The following is a 14,212-nucleotide window of genomic DNA, read 5'->3' on the forward strand; positions in this document are numbered from 1 at the left end:
GGAGGCATGTAGTATGTTTAAGTGTATCACACACAAATATTGATACCAGTCTGCTTGGCCAAATGTCGGACTTGTTTCTTCATCTCCAGTCGTTCTTCTTCAAGACGTTCAATCTGAACAAGAATTTTGATTTACCATTGAAAAGAAAAACATAATTTTGGATCGTGTTTACCTCTTTGCTCAGGATTTTATTTTCGGCTCTGTACTGCCATTGTTTAAGGCCTCTGGCTTGCCTGAACTGACTCAGGTCCACAACCTGACTCGGTTCATACCCTTAGAGAATAAACAAAGAAGAGTCAAAGGAGCGTTTAATTTAGTTGTAAAGTGATGAGGGGAAAAATCACCAAGTCTTTCACGGAAGTCTTCGTTTTCCTCTGCGATCTGCTCGATTGTTAAGTATGCTTGGTTAATTTCTTTGGTCGCTGCTTCCAAATCCAAATCTTTCCTTCGGATTTGAATTTTACACTCCCTAATCTCACTAACTGCTTCTTCCAGGCCACGAATGCCCTATAAAACAGGAAAGGACCTCAATCATGAGACAAATAATTTATGTCAAAGCCAGCAACACACAACGCCAGTCAAGGCATCATCTGAATGCATTAAGTGTGTTGTTCCTTATACTTACACGCTCATACTCTGTCAGGCGCTTGGAGAGCTCAATGATCTCCCGGTCTTTTTCCTCTGCATATGTTTGGGCGACTTTCAAAGCCTCCTCTGCTTCTGCAGCTTTCACCTCGGAGGATTTCCACTTGAGCTGGAACTCCTTCATTTTTCGTTGATGGACTAGCGTTTGAGTGTTCAGAAAGGTGCCACTTCCTGTTAGAGTCTCGTGTTTTTAGCTCACAAAGTAGTATCATTCAGATGTTTTTGCTCACCATGGAAATACAGAGATTTTTAGATTTAGGAGAATAGAAGAATTAAAAAGTATTAGAACTAAAATATTGGAATTGAGCCATCTAGAGATAAAGGGAAAAATATTGGCATTGTGTAACTTTTTGGGGCCAATCAAGTTGCTTCTTGGCACCAACAAACCAAGGTCAGCCAGAGGGAGAAAAAAATTGATATCATTGGAAATGTCATAATTCATTTGGAAGCAAACCAAATGTGGAATTAGATCACTTTGGATCTAAAGGATATCAGGAATTGTGCGACTACTGCAGGCATTAGCATTATTGAAGCTTTTTCACGAATTTCACTCACTACACTGACCAAACAGTTGTGTGGAATCCAAGAATGAAAATGATGTTTTTTACCCACTTCAAGAACCACATCAGGGTCAAATGCAAGTGACTCACTTCCACTTTCCTTTTTGGGCACCTTCACACCTTCCATAAAGACCGTCTGCTTCTTCATCTCAATAGTGTACTGCTCCACTTGCTCTCTCAAGAACTTGATCTGATCATCTCGCTCATCCACAGCCTGCAGGGCATTTGTTCCACCAGAAATGGTCTTCATTAACACCTGTGCCTTGTTGAGGGGCCAATGAAGTACAAAGACGTGGTCAGCAGACCTGCTGCAAGGCAAGAATGTTGTTTCTCTCGGTGTCCATCTGTGCCATTCGCAACTTCTGCTGAATTTCACGGATCATTTGCTGATACACTAAAATCTCTTCATCCTTTTCAGAGAGCACTTTCTGTGAATAAAACTCAAGTCATTCCACTTCAATGCTAGAAAATCTGCTAAAAAGTGAAGACAAAATGTTTGTTTGGTGGTGTAAGTATAAGTAGAGCTAAAATGAAAGTTTTGAAGGCTCAATAATTGTTTGTCAACCTTCCATTTGTCCACTTGCGCATCCACTGCCGCTATTATGGGTCCGTCCTCCTCCGTCATATCATTTATCTTCTGCGTTAGCTCTTTAATCTGCAAATGACGCAAGTCAGCTTTATGGAAAAAAACTGATCTATTTGAGGAGGGTGTTTACCTGCAGCTTAGCGTGATCCCGCTCTTTTCTGAGCTTGTCCGTTTCGGCGTCACACTGATGGACAGCCATCTTGATCTGATTATACTCGTTACTCATCTTCTCCATCTCCTTAGTTGAATCCATCACACATTTCTCCATGCGGAGGGTGTCCGCCTTTAGCTGGGAGATCTCCTCCTCCGCTTGCTTAAAAAAACACAGAAACACCATGTCATGTGAGGAACGTAGCGAGGTTTACACAAAGGAGGCAAGTAGGGGTACCAGTAGGTTGTCCATGCACTGGGTGTGCTGACGGGTTGTCGAAATAAGCTTTCTCTGAGTCTCAGCATTCTCATTTTTGGACACATCCGACTCCTTAAGCGCCAATTCTTCCTGATAGAAGTCTATGTCCTGCTGGAGCTGTGTGTTCTGACGCAGGACACATTACCTTTCACCACATAATGTCACTTGACGATTTAACAGTACTTCAAATTGAGGCTCATACAAAATGTGAGGAGCAACGTAATAAGAACTCTTGAATATAGCTTCGTTTTCTTGGAAAGTTACCCCTCATTTAAACTCTTGCAACTAATCATTAACAAAAATGAACTTTTTCACTAGATAGGAAAGGTTTCCACGTTACGTGGGTTCTATATCTCACAAAATTATCTATGGCCACATGGAATCAAAACAGTAGAATTCCTTTAGATTTTCAGTAATGGTTACATGAAACATTTTCATGGACCTGCTCATCAATTAATCTATTTTTACTTTGTTATTGTTTTAAGAAACACCAGCTGAATCATGTGGTTGAGTGATTTGTCAGCAATGTGCTACCTCTTTTTTTAATATCTTCAGGTCTTCCTCAGCAGCCTCTGCTCGCGAAAACAGCTAGTTAAGAAGACACAAACAGATATTTCAATTCATGTTGAAATAAATTGTCAACCAGCATACTGGAACTAATTGTGTTGTACCTTTGAAGATCTGAAAACAATCCTCCACGTAACCTTTTTGGATTCATTGACTATTTCATTTTAGGTTGTGTAAATAAAAGGTGTAAAACCTTCTCCGTGGTCTTCTTCTCTCTATATATTTCCTTCTTCAGTTGGTTGACCATCTCCTCCTTGCGCACCAATTGGCCCTTCAGTTGTCGAGTCTCATTCCTCAGAAAGCGGTTGTCCGGTCCTGTGCCAGTGTACTAACACATGTAGTATAGAGCGCTAAACAAGTTTATGATCACATGGTTTACAACTATTGATTGTCTTTATGAGACTCACTGAAAGTTCTTCCTCAAGCCTGGAGAGCTTGCCGAGAAGTGCGTTTTCTAAATGACAAAGACGGTTTGAAAGTATTGAAATAAAAAATAAAAAAAATAAACATTTAAACAAACCATTTCTCTCTTGTGCCTCTACTAACTCTTCAGCTAAAGTCGCTTCTTGATGCTTCATCTGTGGCAGAAACAATAAAAGAAATAAAAGAAAAAAGTTGCAGTCATAGTTTTTATGCTATATCCATGTCCATATTTTTTTACGTATATTGGGTCTTTAGATTTATTTACATAGATTTCAGTTGTATTATTTAAATTATTTTTATTAGACTTTATTCTGTCCCGCCTTCTATGTGATACGTTTTACTGTTTATTGGAGTGAGAAGAAAATACCTTGTGTTTGGAGGAACTGCAATATTTTTATGAAACGTAAACATGTTTACACGGTATAGATACGAGCAAACGAGGTATCGCACCTTGAGCAAGGCCTGAAATACTCGCAAAATATGTTCGACATCCTCTTGAGTTTGTCGCTCCACCTCCCACACGTTTGTCTGTAACACACAAAAAGAAGAAACTGGGGGTCATGGTCAATATTTCCAATGGGTGCACATAAATATTTCACTTAAACATGCAAATGACTTTTAATAGCACCAGCCAAGTCAAAAATTATGAGTTGAAAGTAGATGATGTGAAAATAATGTTGATGTAAGCAAGTAACCTTATCTTGTAAAAAACAGCCCCCGCTTGAACTAATATCAAACATATGCAAGTTTGCAAATTTGCCAACACGAGTCAATGCACGCTTACCGATGTGAGTAGGTTGATGACACTATCCAGTTCATCCTTGTAACTTTCGTGAAGGGTGAGAGGGTCAAGCTTCTTCACATTGTCCCACTCGACAGCAGCAGGCATCCCGAGCCCTAAAATGACCACAACCACAATAAGTAGAGAAAAACAAACATCGACGAATAAGACCGAGACATGACAAAACGGTGCTAGAGCTTTTGTTTCCGTGGCTTTGTCACTACGACATCATAAAAGGATAGTCAGTAAGGTAAAATCCTTGCATCTAAATGTCTTTGTTTAGCAAAACAAAACAACAAAGTCAATAGAATGCACTTAAAATATATGGCAATCGCTTCACGTTCATCCATTCTGGGACCAATGGGCATTGCCACTTACTAGAAGGTACTTTCAGGCCTAGGTGGCGGATGCCATTTGTGGATAATGGCTGTCATCACAGTTGACGGAAACTTCAGGAAGGGATTTGTGATGATTTATAGACTGAATGATGACAATTACTGTATTTTGCTATCTGTTCTTGAACTTCTCGGGATTGTGGATGAGAGGTTGGCACATCTTCCTCAGTTTTGATATTGACAGTTCACTCCGGCCTTCCTATGTGGAGTTTGCGTGTACCCCCAGTGTCTTTGTGGGGATTCTTACACCTCCCAATCGAAATACGTGGTAGGCTGATTGAACACTCCGAATTGCCCATTGGTAAGAGTGTCTGCAAAAATGTTTTTATGTGTCCTGCAATGGACGGGCAACCAGTTCAGGATGTAGCCCGCCTCCTGCCCATTGTGAACTGGGATAGGGGAGGAATCGATGAATTATTAAATTTGAATGTGTTCATTGTATTATTTACAAAAAGTTTGTGTAACTTGTAAAAACAGTATGGTAGACTTTAACATCACCTCAGTCTCAAGTTAGCGACTTTTCCATCAGATATATTTTCTTGGACAGGCTAAAGAATGTCATCCAAGTTAATGTTCAAAAGAGATGATTTATAACTCCTCCAAAACTTGCAAATGGGAGTTAAATCTATCTGCAGATTGAAAACATGTATCATTGTTTAGCAGTGAAAATAAATCTCAATTTTGGCAAGACAAACTTGTCTGGTTGGCTGCAGTGTTTGAGATGATATCCAGAGTGAAGTGCAGTAGAGGGTTACAGCGAGTTTAAGGCCAGCAATGACACAATAATCACATAAACAGATGCTGTTGTTTCCTTTTTTATACAATTTAGTAATGTATTTTAAATGCAATTAATTGTACCAATGCATTTTCGTTATAAACAACAACAACATGCATCATTTTCTAGGGCAATCTTTAAGACTGGTATATGTACATTACCGCTGGGCTCCACCAAGGTGACTGGGAATGACAGAATGACATTTTCTGTTACATAAGGAATTCAACAATGAATGAGTAGCATTTCTGTAGAGGCAATCATGTTTCGGATCAGGGCTTACATTTGATGGAAACATAGACTTTAACAATGAAACAATTTTAGTAAACTCAGAAATTCAGTCGCCCGATAAGTTGTCTTGCAGGCAACTTTCCTTGTTTTTAAATTATCTGAAATAATTAAATTGATCTTGCATTTAGCTTAATGCTCATGATCAATGTTCCCTCTAAGCTGCGCGCGTGTGCAATTGTGCACTACTCTCGTCTTCTCTGCGCAGCAGCAATCATATGGCGCGCAGTAAATAAAATCCAATTTTTTTTTTTTACCCCTTTCCCCATGATGGCGCCGTTTAAGCGACAGCCAGTGGCAGTAGCTCTGTCCACTCTTACGTTTTTCAGAATGTTTTACATGAAAAATCAGAGGGAACATTGACATGCACCTGCTTGTGGCAGGTGTGATCCTGGTGTGCCCATAGCGAGCAATGATGATGTCGTGACCGGATGATTCGCCTAAAGACGTTTCGCCGACGGACGTTTGACAGACGGACAGGTCGCCGAATGAACGTTCGTTCAAACAGCATTGAATGATTAAATACAAATACTAGTATTTGTTAGTTTAATGATTAAATACAAATACTAGTAGTATTTGTATTTAATCATTAAACGCTGTTTTCAGCTGGATTTGACCGAATTTGAGAGCATTTTGAGCCGTTTGGCGAATGGACGTATAGACGTTTTTTTGCCTCCATCGCGACATTTTACCGAGGAATTCACTTCCCTGGGCTCGGTTCTAATGTCCAAAGAGCTACAGTATTTGTATTTAATCATTAAATGCTGTTTTAGGATGGATTTGACCCGATTGCTGTCATTTTACGGCTCGGTTCTGCTACATCTGCCCGCCCAAGAGTGGTTATTCCCGGGATGCCATTGATGGTAGACTAATAAAGAGTGATGAGCGGCAAAGGGAAATGAATCATTGATTTGTACTATAATTTGGACAACGCCGGCAGCGGGCCGGATTAAAAATCCTAATGGGCCCTATATGGCCCGCGGGCCGAGGTTGAAAAACTTGTACACACACGATCCGGGGGCGGGGCGAGCGCGCGAATCCCGTTTCGGCGAAACCTCCGTTCGGCGGAACGTCCATTCGGCGACCTGCCCATCTGTCAAACGTCCGTCGGCGAAACGTCTTTAGGCGAATCATCCGAGTACCGATGATGTCGCTCACACTGGTACTCAGTGCGCTCAGGGAGGTCGTCTTTCTGCCCAGACCAACGAAAAATTAGAGGGAACATAGCTCATGATGACTGGCTTGCAACTGCGCCATAAATTATATACATAAATCTAGATAAATAATTCCAGTCCTGCTTGCTGTATTAAAGGAACTTATATTACACCGAGGCAACATGTTTAGTTCTAATTACTGACTCTAATGTGATGTGGTATGTTGTGTACACCCACTTATTTCCTGTGAAGCTAGGCAACTGTTTTACACGACGTAGAAAAGTTGTTTAAGGATGCCTTGCCTCAAATAGTCTCTTGTGGCAACTCTACAATGTAGTGTGCATTCATGTGTGTTAGACAGTTTTGTACATAATATTGATTAGGCTTTTAAGTGAGTGGTCTCGTATGTGGTTTTAGGAGTTTTTCCCCCCTTTTGGGGGCTCAAAATGCAAGGGCTGCTCAAAGCTAAGTGGAAAGGGAAAATGCTATCAATGCTGTGGACTCAATTCACGAGTCAAAGTGGATGTCACGCAGGTGGCTGAAACAGTGTCCATTGAGGCGGGAAAATGAGGCCAACAGACTTTTGCTGCCGTCACCCGCCGCAACTGCTGACCCACACACGCGGACAAAGGCAGGCTTGTTGCCCAGGTGAGTGTCCTTTGCTGGCCATTCCAGGCCGAGGTGGTGGCGATGAACCTGTTGAGAGAATCAAATCATATTTGAAATGGGACAAGAACAAGTGCAGAGCGAAGGTGTACACTGCAGAACAAAACGTTAGCTTAACATGCAAGCTGGTTGGATCCTGACCTTGAAGAGTGAGCCATTGCCGCAGTGCCAAACGATACCCTCCACAAGGCCTTCATCGTTACTACAAAACCATGAGTAGAGCTGCTGGAAGTCCACGAGCGGCAAGTTCTGGATGCAGATGCTCCCATGAGACACCAAAAGATGAACAGGCTGCTTTTTGCACCCTAACCCTGTCAACAGGAGGTCATAAAACAATGACTACCAAATTAAATTACACATTAACTACCAGAAAGAGAAAACACTTGTTATTTCAAGGCTGAAAAGCCATGCTTATTTTTAGCTATCAAAAAAATTCTAATGACAAAGTTGGTCATAAATTGGATATTAATGAGGCAGAAATGTTCAATTTGACTCCATAGAAGACTGACATATGCTCTAGCTGGAGACCACAACATGTAGTGACCACCCTCAAACAATTTAATTCCACAGAGAAACATAAATAAACAACTACCATACGGGTTCCCGTTGATGTTGGTCCCAATCAGCTCTAGAGTTTGTTCCTGCAGATCTGTCAATGGCACGGCGGCAATTTCCAAAGTGTCGTAGTCATTGTTGGCAGTGGGACGGAGAACCAGCGCAGTTCCAGTGCTGTAATCCACCACAGACGAGTGCCAGCAATACTGTTTGTTGCCATCCTCCACCGGAACCCAACCTGATGTTTGCATGAAAGCATTGTGTAAAATCTCTGAGAAAAAGGCCTGAAACCTTTTAAATGTTTGCCTTTATCCACGGAGACAAACTGAAGACCCTTTTACACTGCCCGTAAAGTGAGCAGACCTGGAATATGTCCGTGTTCATCAGGGATGGGAAGACCGTTGTGATGTTTGACTTGGTGAGCCGGGATCCAGGTGTCAGGCACTGCCTTAAAGTCCTCCTCCACGTTCCACGTGAAACCTAGAAATGCAAGGCACAAATATTTTGTAAGCCACTTTATGATGGTAACCATCAGTTACCACTGAATATGACGTGAACTTTCGTCCAAATCACATTATGACTGATTGCTTTGGAACACAACTCTTCACAAATCGATTACCTTATGATGCTACTTTACCTTTAGAGCTTCTGTGAGAGTACTGATATTTCTTGAATCTCTTTTCTGCCTGTTTGTTGGCTTTCCTATCCAATCGAGCCCAGAGATGTGGTTTCCCTTATTATGTGGAAGGTAAGAAAATAACACAGTTTTTGTGAGACCACTGCCATAAAGTTCAAAGACGTACATTGTTTAAGGTTTTCGGCAGGAATGATCACCTTTGTAGTGTGTAACGTAGCAGCAGGTGCCATCTAGTTTCTCTGTGGCGAGCGCAGAGCTGATGTCGGCTTCCAGCACGGCAGGGTTCAAAATGGCGGTGGCGACCACATGAAATGGCTGCCAAAAACAACAGCAGGATGAAGACAATGTATTGACAATAATTGGTATTTTCTTTTTAGGGAAAAGCTGTGTATTAACAGTACAAATATAGGGATTAACTGTATGAAGGTGTCAAAGGTATACTATTCTCAGATTTAAGCGGCATTGAAACAAATGCTGTTTCAATCAGCATTTGGCAACTTAGGGCAAATTTAAAAGCTGACCCTCGAATTGTGAAATATCATATCGTTGGGTGAGAAATTTGTCCCAATATTCGGCTTTGCCAGGTTCTGTGCGAAAGCACACGTAAATGCATGCAATCTCTCTCTTTTTGTGAATTCATTTTCACGTTGAGAAAGATTGACATACCTTCATCAGAGATTACGTTGTCACTGACTGATGGGATCACACATGTCAACAAACTGTATCCATGTGGGAAACCTGCAGTGTGATAGTAGATTTCACTCATTCAGTATGAAAACCGACGAGTTTTCAAGCGACACAGTTGAAATAATTATAAAATGCTACTAATAATTGACAGCGGTAACGTTCACATACGATGACACATTATCTTAACCTCACATGTCAAAGCAAAGCGTTCAGCTTTTCACACTCACTTGGCGATCACGTTTTTTGGAAGGTTCTTCCTTGACTTCCGTCATAAAAACACACGACACTTTCTGCTGGACCGAGCCGAGACGTCTCATTTTACCACGTTTTTAAATAAATACAAAAATAATTACAAAATACAACATTGCATTGGGTGCAACGGATTGTAGAGCGCTAGTATTGATTCGACTTTTGGACACGTGACCAATTTCTTCTTCTACGATTCCTGTAAGAATCCACCCAAAGCTATTAATAGTTAAGTGCGCCCCTGGATGGACGGAAGAATACTTTCCTAGACATCAATGTATATGCTCATACACGGACCACATTAGATGAGCTCATAATTTTCTTTTTCTTTTTAATTCTTTCCATATAAATATATACTAGTAGAAGTACCAAGTATTAATTTATCACAAAATTTATTTAAAAAAAAAACAGATTCAAACAAATGTTCATTATGGTTGTTGTCTGCATAAAGTATCACAGCCAGGTTGTTAACCTCCAATTGACATGATTTAACCAATATATCGTATATGCATTCTAAATGTAAATATTTTGTAGGAAATTGGGGACAGCAGCCATCAAGGGCTTCATTCACTAATGATGTTTATGAAAACTGACGGGTGATTTGGCTTCCATTAAATGCAAGAGGCCTCATAACATAGTGTTGCCACCCCTAAATTGTGGGTTCACACACAGCATAATGTCACTGGAGTACTTTGCATCTCTTTGCTCCTCTTCTTCCTCTTCCTCATGGTCTTCTTTCAGCTGATCATGTAGATCTGTCCGGCTGTCAGTGGGCTTCCACATTTCGGCTTCCAGGTCGTCCCCCTGTAGGGCCCTTGACCTAAAGGGTTCATTTTTCCTGGCCCAAAAGAAAATAACAATAGTATTTCATCATTTTAAATGAACATTTTGGTGCTCCCCAACATAATATTTTGTTTGTGGAATCAATATTGTATGATTTATATGTTGCGGGATTATGTTGTCGTTTTTTGTTACATTTACCAATATATTTATTTTCTGATATTTTCCATTTTTTTCTTCACAAATTGATGATATGCTTCAAGCAAATGTGTCCTAACCTGGTGATTTTTCTTCATAGCTTAAAAAGTATTTTAAAACATATTTTAATATTATTGAAATATTTTTAAACTGATGTATTTTTTAATGAAATGTATATTAGATCTTATAAGCAACTTACAGTTTGTAGTAATAACACAATAATCCGGTCGCGATCACCACCATGAAGACGACAGCCAGGACGATGAGCACTGACCAAAATGCTAAGAATTAAAACAGTACCCAGAGTTTATCTGCTTGTGTTTTGTTTTTAAAATATCAAATAAAAATGTTTCAGAAAACATTGAACGTCAATAACTGGCAAAGGATGAATTCACGTCCGGGACATACCTTTCAGGGGGGCCTCGGTGGGTCTTTGCTGATTAGAAGCATGAGTCAGGGTGGGGGTAGACGCCAATGATGATGTTACGACATGAGAAGGAAAAGGATGGGCTGAGGAAGATGAATAGAAGGAATGGGGAGGAAGAGGTGGAGAGGAAGTGGAGGCATGGGCTGAAATGAATGTCCAAAGCAGGGGCACTTTGTTGGTTGTGGCTGGTGAAGGGGAAGAAACGGTTGTTGAGGAAGGGAGTGGCGGTACGGTGGGTGTTGTCGGGAACAAAGTTGAGGAGGTCACGGCGGACATGGTGGATTTTTGAGGAGCTGTTGATGAAAAGGTCAAAAACTTCATTGTGAATTTAGTACTCTCCAAATGCATGCAAGTAGGATATCAATATATATCACTGTTATCAGGATGTACTCAACAAATATTGGGGGAAGGTATAAATATACAGACAGTTTCCAAAATATTCAATAAAAATGTCAGAAAAAATAAAACTAGGTAATAATAAAATACAATTGGAATAATGAGAAATAAAAAAATACTTGACTGCAATATTATCGGAATGCTACAATAGATACCAAAAACATGAAAAATAAAAACATGGTGGAAAAATACATTAATGTAAAAGATTTTAAAGAATCCCAACATGTTGGGCAAATGATATTTGGAAAAAATACCAAAAATGTTCCTATGCAAAAGTATTTTAAACATTTACAGACATGCTTAAAAATTAAAAGTTGCAAAATTATTCAAATATATTGATGTGTAACAGACTCATTTTACTACAACACCCTATTTGAAACCAATACTACCTGTGGCAGAGAAGCAGAAGACTCCAAAAGTCTTGTCTAGGCTGGCATACCACTTCACTAATCCCGTTTTGCCATTTCCACACCTGGCATTCCCCGTGACTCTCGGGATGACGGCCACCTGTTCTGCCACCCAGCCAAACCTGGGAATCCAACGCAAAACACCACATGACAAGTTGGCATCAAGGCAGTCAGTGTGACATTTGGTTCTCTCAGATAAGCCAATTCTAAATAGAAATTCAACAGAAGTGATCTAAAAACAAAAAATCTCTTACTTGCAGGTCTCCAGTCCATGCCGCAGTGCCTCCTCCACATTGGTGGTGGTCGCCATGGTAGCTTGACGTGATTGGCATGCGGTAGACGCAGCAGTGAAGTTGAAGTTGTAACTTTGGTATTCCATGAGCAGGAAGACCCCTGCGCCGCTCTGGCCTTCAGAGGCTGAGAGAGAGACGACTACACACACATTAGGTCTGTCCAGCCGTCTTTTTCCAATACATCGGAGGTTAGTCGCTTTAGTTAGGAAGCCCATGCAGGCTTCCTTCTCCCTAGCAACTTTGTCTAATTCTGTCTGAGTTCCCAGACTAACTTTATTTATTCAGGAGTCTCATTTCAGTCGCTTATGACTGGGATTTTGTTCTTTCGGTCATGACCCACAGTTGCATCTCCCATATTTGTCTTGATAACATAACTGAAATCATTTCTATTGTGTTCTAACATAAAAATAACAACAGCCACTGACAACAACAAAACAATCAATTGAAGTTGTTGTGGCTCAATCACTGCAACGAGGGTTAATTTACAGTTTTGCTCATAAATTTACGCAGAGAATTACAAAGATCATTAGAATTACAAGAAACATCAGCAATCAGGCAAAACACATTTATTTTTATATTCCATGGGATTCAAAATTAAACAACTACAGGTTAGAATAGTGGACAAGTCTTATTGAATTTCCCCCCCCAAAATTCTGACACGGTAGCTAAAGTTATGCACACCAAAATAAACACAAAAGATACTGCATCATTGATAACTAAAGGATTCATTAGTCTCAATACCTAATGAAGAATTCAAAAGCATCTCCACATTCATATTCATCCAGCCAAGAAAGGCGCATAGCCTCTATTTATTAGAGTACCTTTTAGGAGTGAGGAGGTGATCGTCAGCGTCAACAAAGGAGTCAACAGGTTGGGATCAGTCAAAACCACCATCCTGATGATCTAACGCGCCAGGACACAAATGCAATGTGGGAGTCTAAATAAAAAAAGCAGAGTGAGCGCAATGGACGATGGGAGGAAACAGGAAGTAAAGGTCAACTCTGCAGCATGGCCCGTTGACCAGATAACCACTAAACCCACCACAGCTATCTATCTTCTTGTAGTTGCCAAACATAGCAACAACAAATATCTTTAAACTTGTTTCCAAAACGGAAACATCACCACTGTATAATTTAACCAAGTCCCTAATTGTTTAAGGCATAGTTGTTTTTTGAGCCAGCATTTTATTGCCAAGTCAGCGCTGAATTCCAGGTGGGAAAAAAATGGAATTTCCGTCACAACGTTGCTGTGCTTCTGCTCTTCATCTCCTCTTAACTTGAAAGTTCATCCGGAGGCCTCGTAAAACACATTCTTCTCACTGAGGATCCATCAGACAGTACAGGCCAAAGCATTAGAGCTATTATTTAGCCAATAATGTCCCGATATGAGGTCAAAAAAAATGAGGATACATCGCAAAAGTGACTGTAAAATCGACACACTTGGTTTATTAAAATAATTTTACAATGACTGACATAAAAATATTGTACTGAGATGCTTTCAATGGATTGAAAACATTTGACAGATTTGAAATGCCAGTCGCAAATAAAACAACACTATAATAGTAATACTAATAATACTATTACTAAAACAGGAAATCAAGTTAATTGCCAAATAAATGCCTTAAAAAAATCATTCATTGTTGCAGCTTTAGTAGTAATGTTAGAATGCAACTTACAACATTGTCAGGGAGGTTACTAAAGTATTTATGACAAAGACAGCTAAAGGACTCTGGTGTCAAGTGTTCTCTTGTTACCGGATTTGAATATTGGATGAAGTTCAGGTGATGACCGAGTCAAAGTGAGTGAAAAGTGGATGCTCACTCAGGGGGAGAAAATGTCACTCCCAGGCAAATCCCACACGGACCTCCGTTCACCCATCTCGTCCGATGACGGCTTGGGCAAATCACTCACCATGAGCGTCGTGCGCTTCGGGAAAGCGCCCACCGAGCTCGAGGACGGGGTCCGACTTCTTTCCAGACCCACACGGAGGCCCCTGAGAGTGGTGAGGCCTGTCAGTGCCGGGGTGAGCTCCAACGCGTCCTTCCTGCACATAAACCACTTGCAGGGAGAGCTGGTTCGCAAAAGGAAGGTGAGAAGACGATAAGCATGTTTTACAGTACAGTCATACTACCTTAATACTTAATGTATTTACAATCGGACGACTCAGATAAATGTTTTTTACAGTACAGTACTACGACATCATTACTACCTTAATACTTAATGTATTTACAATCGGATGACTCAGATAAAAGTAAAATGACTCAATCGACTCTTATATTCAGGAGTGCGAGGACCTTAGAAGGGAGAACAAGTTCCTCTCGGATGAGATCCGCCTGGAAAG

The 14,212-nt window shown here is 40.5% G+C and overlaps 3 protein-coding genes across 5 annotated transcripts in view; all 3 read right to left on the reverse strand.

Moving 5' to 3' along the window:
* Nucleotides 1–4,376, reverse strand: part of LOC144070872 (centrosomal protein of 290 kDa-like) — a 30,912-nt gene extending 26,536 nt beyond the window's left edge. The window contains exons 1-16 of the mRNA XM_077595362.1: nt 4,350–4,376; nt 3,975–4,087; nt 3,641–3,718; nt 3,288–3,345; nt 3,175–3,221; nt 2,961–3,095; nt 2,735–2,788; nt 2,180–2,326; nt 1,922–2,104; nt 1,771–1,860; nt 1,511–1,633; nt 1,296–1,419; nt 626–783; nt 345–507; nt 173–273; nt 47–113 (exon numbers count right to left, since the gene is read on the reverse strand). Of these exons, the coding sequence (XP_077451488.1) occupies nt 47–113; nt 173–273; nt 345–507; nt 626–783; nt 1,296–1,419; nt 1,511–1,633; nt 1,771–1,860; nt 1,922–2,104; nt 2,180–2,326; nt 2,735–2,788; nt 2,961–3,095; nt 3,175–3,221; nt 3,288–3,345; nt 3,641–3,718; nt 3,975–4,079 (1,633 nt within the window). The 5' untranslated portion in view covers nt 4,080–4,087; nt 4,350–4,376. The remainder of the gene's footprint in view (nt 1–46; nt 114–172; nt 274–344; nt 508–625; nt 784–1,295; nt 1,420–1,510; nt 1,634–1,770; nt 1,861–1,921; nt 2,105–2,179; nt 2,327–2,734; nt 2,789–2,960; nt 3,096–3,174; nt 3,222–3,287; nt 3,346–3,640; nt 3,719–3,974; nt 4,088–4,349) is intronic.
* Nucleotides 4,377–5,165: 789 nt separating this feature from the next.
* On the reverse strand, nt 5,166–9,546 carry rlig1 (RNA 5'-phosphate and 3'-OH ligase 1). The gene is made up of 7 exons (XM_077596273.1): nt 9,353–9,546; nt 8,636–8,753; nt 8,439–8,534; nt 8,165–8,281; nt 7,839–8,039; nt 7,388–7,557; nt 5,166–7,276 (listed from the first exon to the last, which is right to left on the reverse strand). Exons 1-7 carry the CDS (start codon nt 9,440–9,442, stop codon nt 7,088–7,090), a joined length of 981 nt encoding a protein of 326 aa, XP_077452399.1. The 5' UTR covers nt 9,443–9,546; the 3' UTR covers nt 5,166–7,087.
* Nucleotides 9,547–9,777: 231 nt separating this feature from the next.
* On the reverse strand, nt 9,778–12,784 carry lyve1b (lymphatic vessel endothelial hyaluronic receptor 1b). Of its 3 annotated transcripts, none has more exons than XM_077596917.1 (6): nt 12,694–12,784; nt 11,834–12,011; nt 11,562–11,701; nt 10,758–11,069; nt 10,549–10,630; nt 9,778–10,209 (listed from the first exon to the last, which is right to left on the reverse strand). In XM_077596917.1, exons 1-6 carry the CDS (start codon nt 12,764–12,766, stop codon nt 9,999–10,001), a joined length of 996 nt encoding a protein of 331 aa, XP_077453043.1. In that variant the 5' UTR covers nt 12,767–12,784; the 3' UTR covers nt 9,778–9,998. The 3 variants fall into 3 exon arrangements, with proteins under 3 accessions (XP_077453043.1, XP_077453044.1, XP_077453042.1); XM_077596918.1 differs by having other exon boundaries at nt 11,834–11,996; nt 12,694–12,774; XM_077596916.1 differs by having other exon boundaries at nt 11,834–12,757.
* Nucleotides 12,785–14,212: the final 1,428 nt, after the last annotated feature.

Source organism: Stigmatopora argus, chromosome 3 (assembly GCF_051989625.1).
Source record: "Stigmatopora argus isolate UIUO_Sarg chromosome 3, RoL_Sarg_1.0, whole genome shotgun sequence".
NCBI lineage: Eukaryota > Metazoa > Chordata > Actinopteri > Syngnathiformes > Syngnathidae > Stigmatopora > Stigmatopora argus.

Coding starts and splice junctions, on each gene's coding strand:
- rlig1 (XM_077596273.1), bottom strand. CDS start 9,442: ATGAGACGTCTCGGCTCGGTCCAGCAGAAAGTGTCGTGTGTTTTTATG. Junction 8,754..9,352: donor CCAAAAAACGTGATCGCCAA/GTGAGTGTGAAA, acceptor TGTTTTTGGCAG/CCATTTCATGTGGTCGCCAC. Junction 7,558..7,838: donor CATCAACGGGAACCCGTATG/GTAGTTGTTTAT, acceptor TCCTGTTGACAG/GGTTAGGGTGCAAAAAGCAG.
- lyve1b (XM_077596916.1), bottom strand. CDS start 12,087: ATGGGCTTCCTAACTAAAGCGACTAACCTCCGATGTATTGGAAAAAGA. Junction 11,702..11,833: donor CATGGACTGGAGACCTGCAA/GTAAGAGATTTT, acceptor TTGGATTCCCAG/GTTTGGCTGGGTGGCAGAAC. Junction 10,210..10,548: donor TTGTGTTATTACTACAAACT/GTAAGTTGCTTA, acceptor CTTTTGGGCCAG/GAAAAATGAACCCTTTAGGT.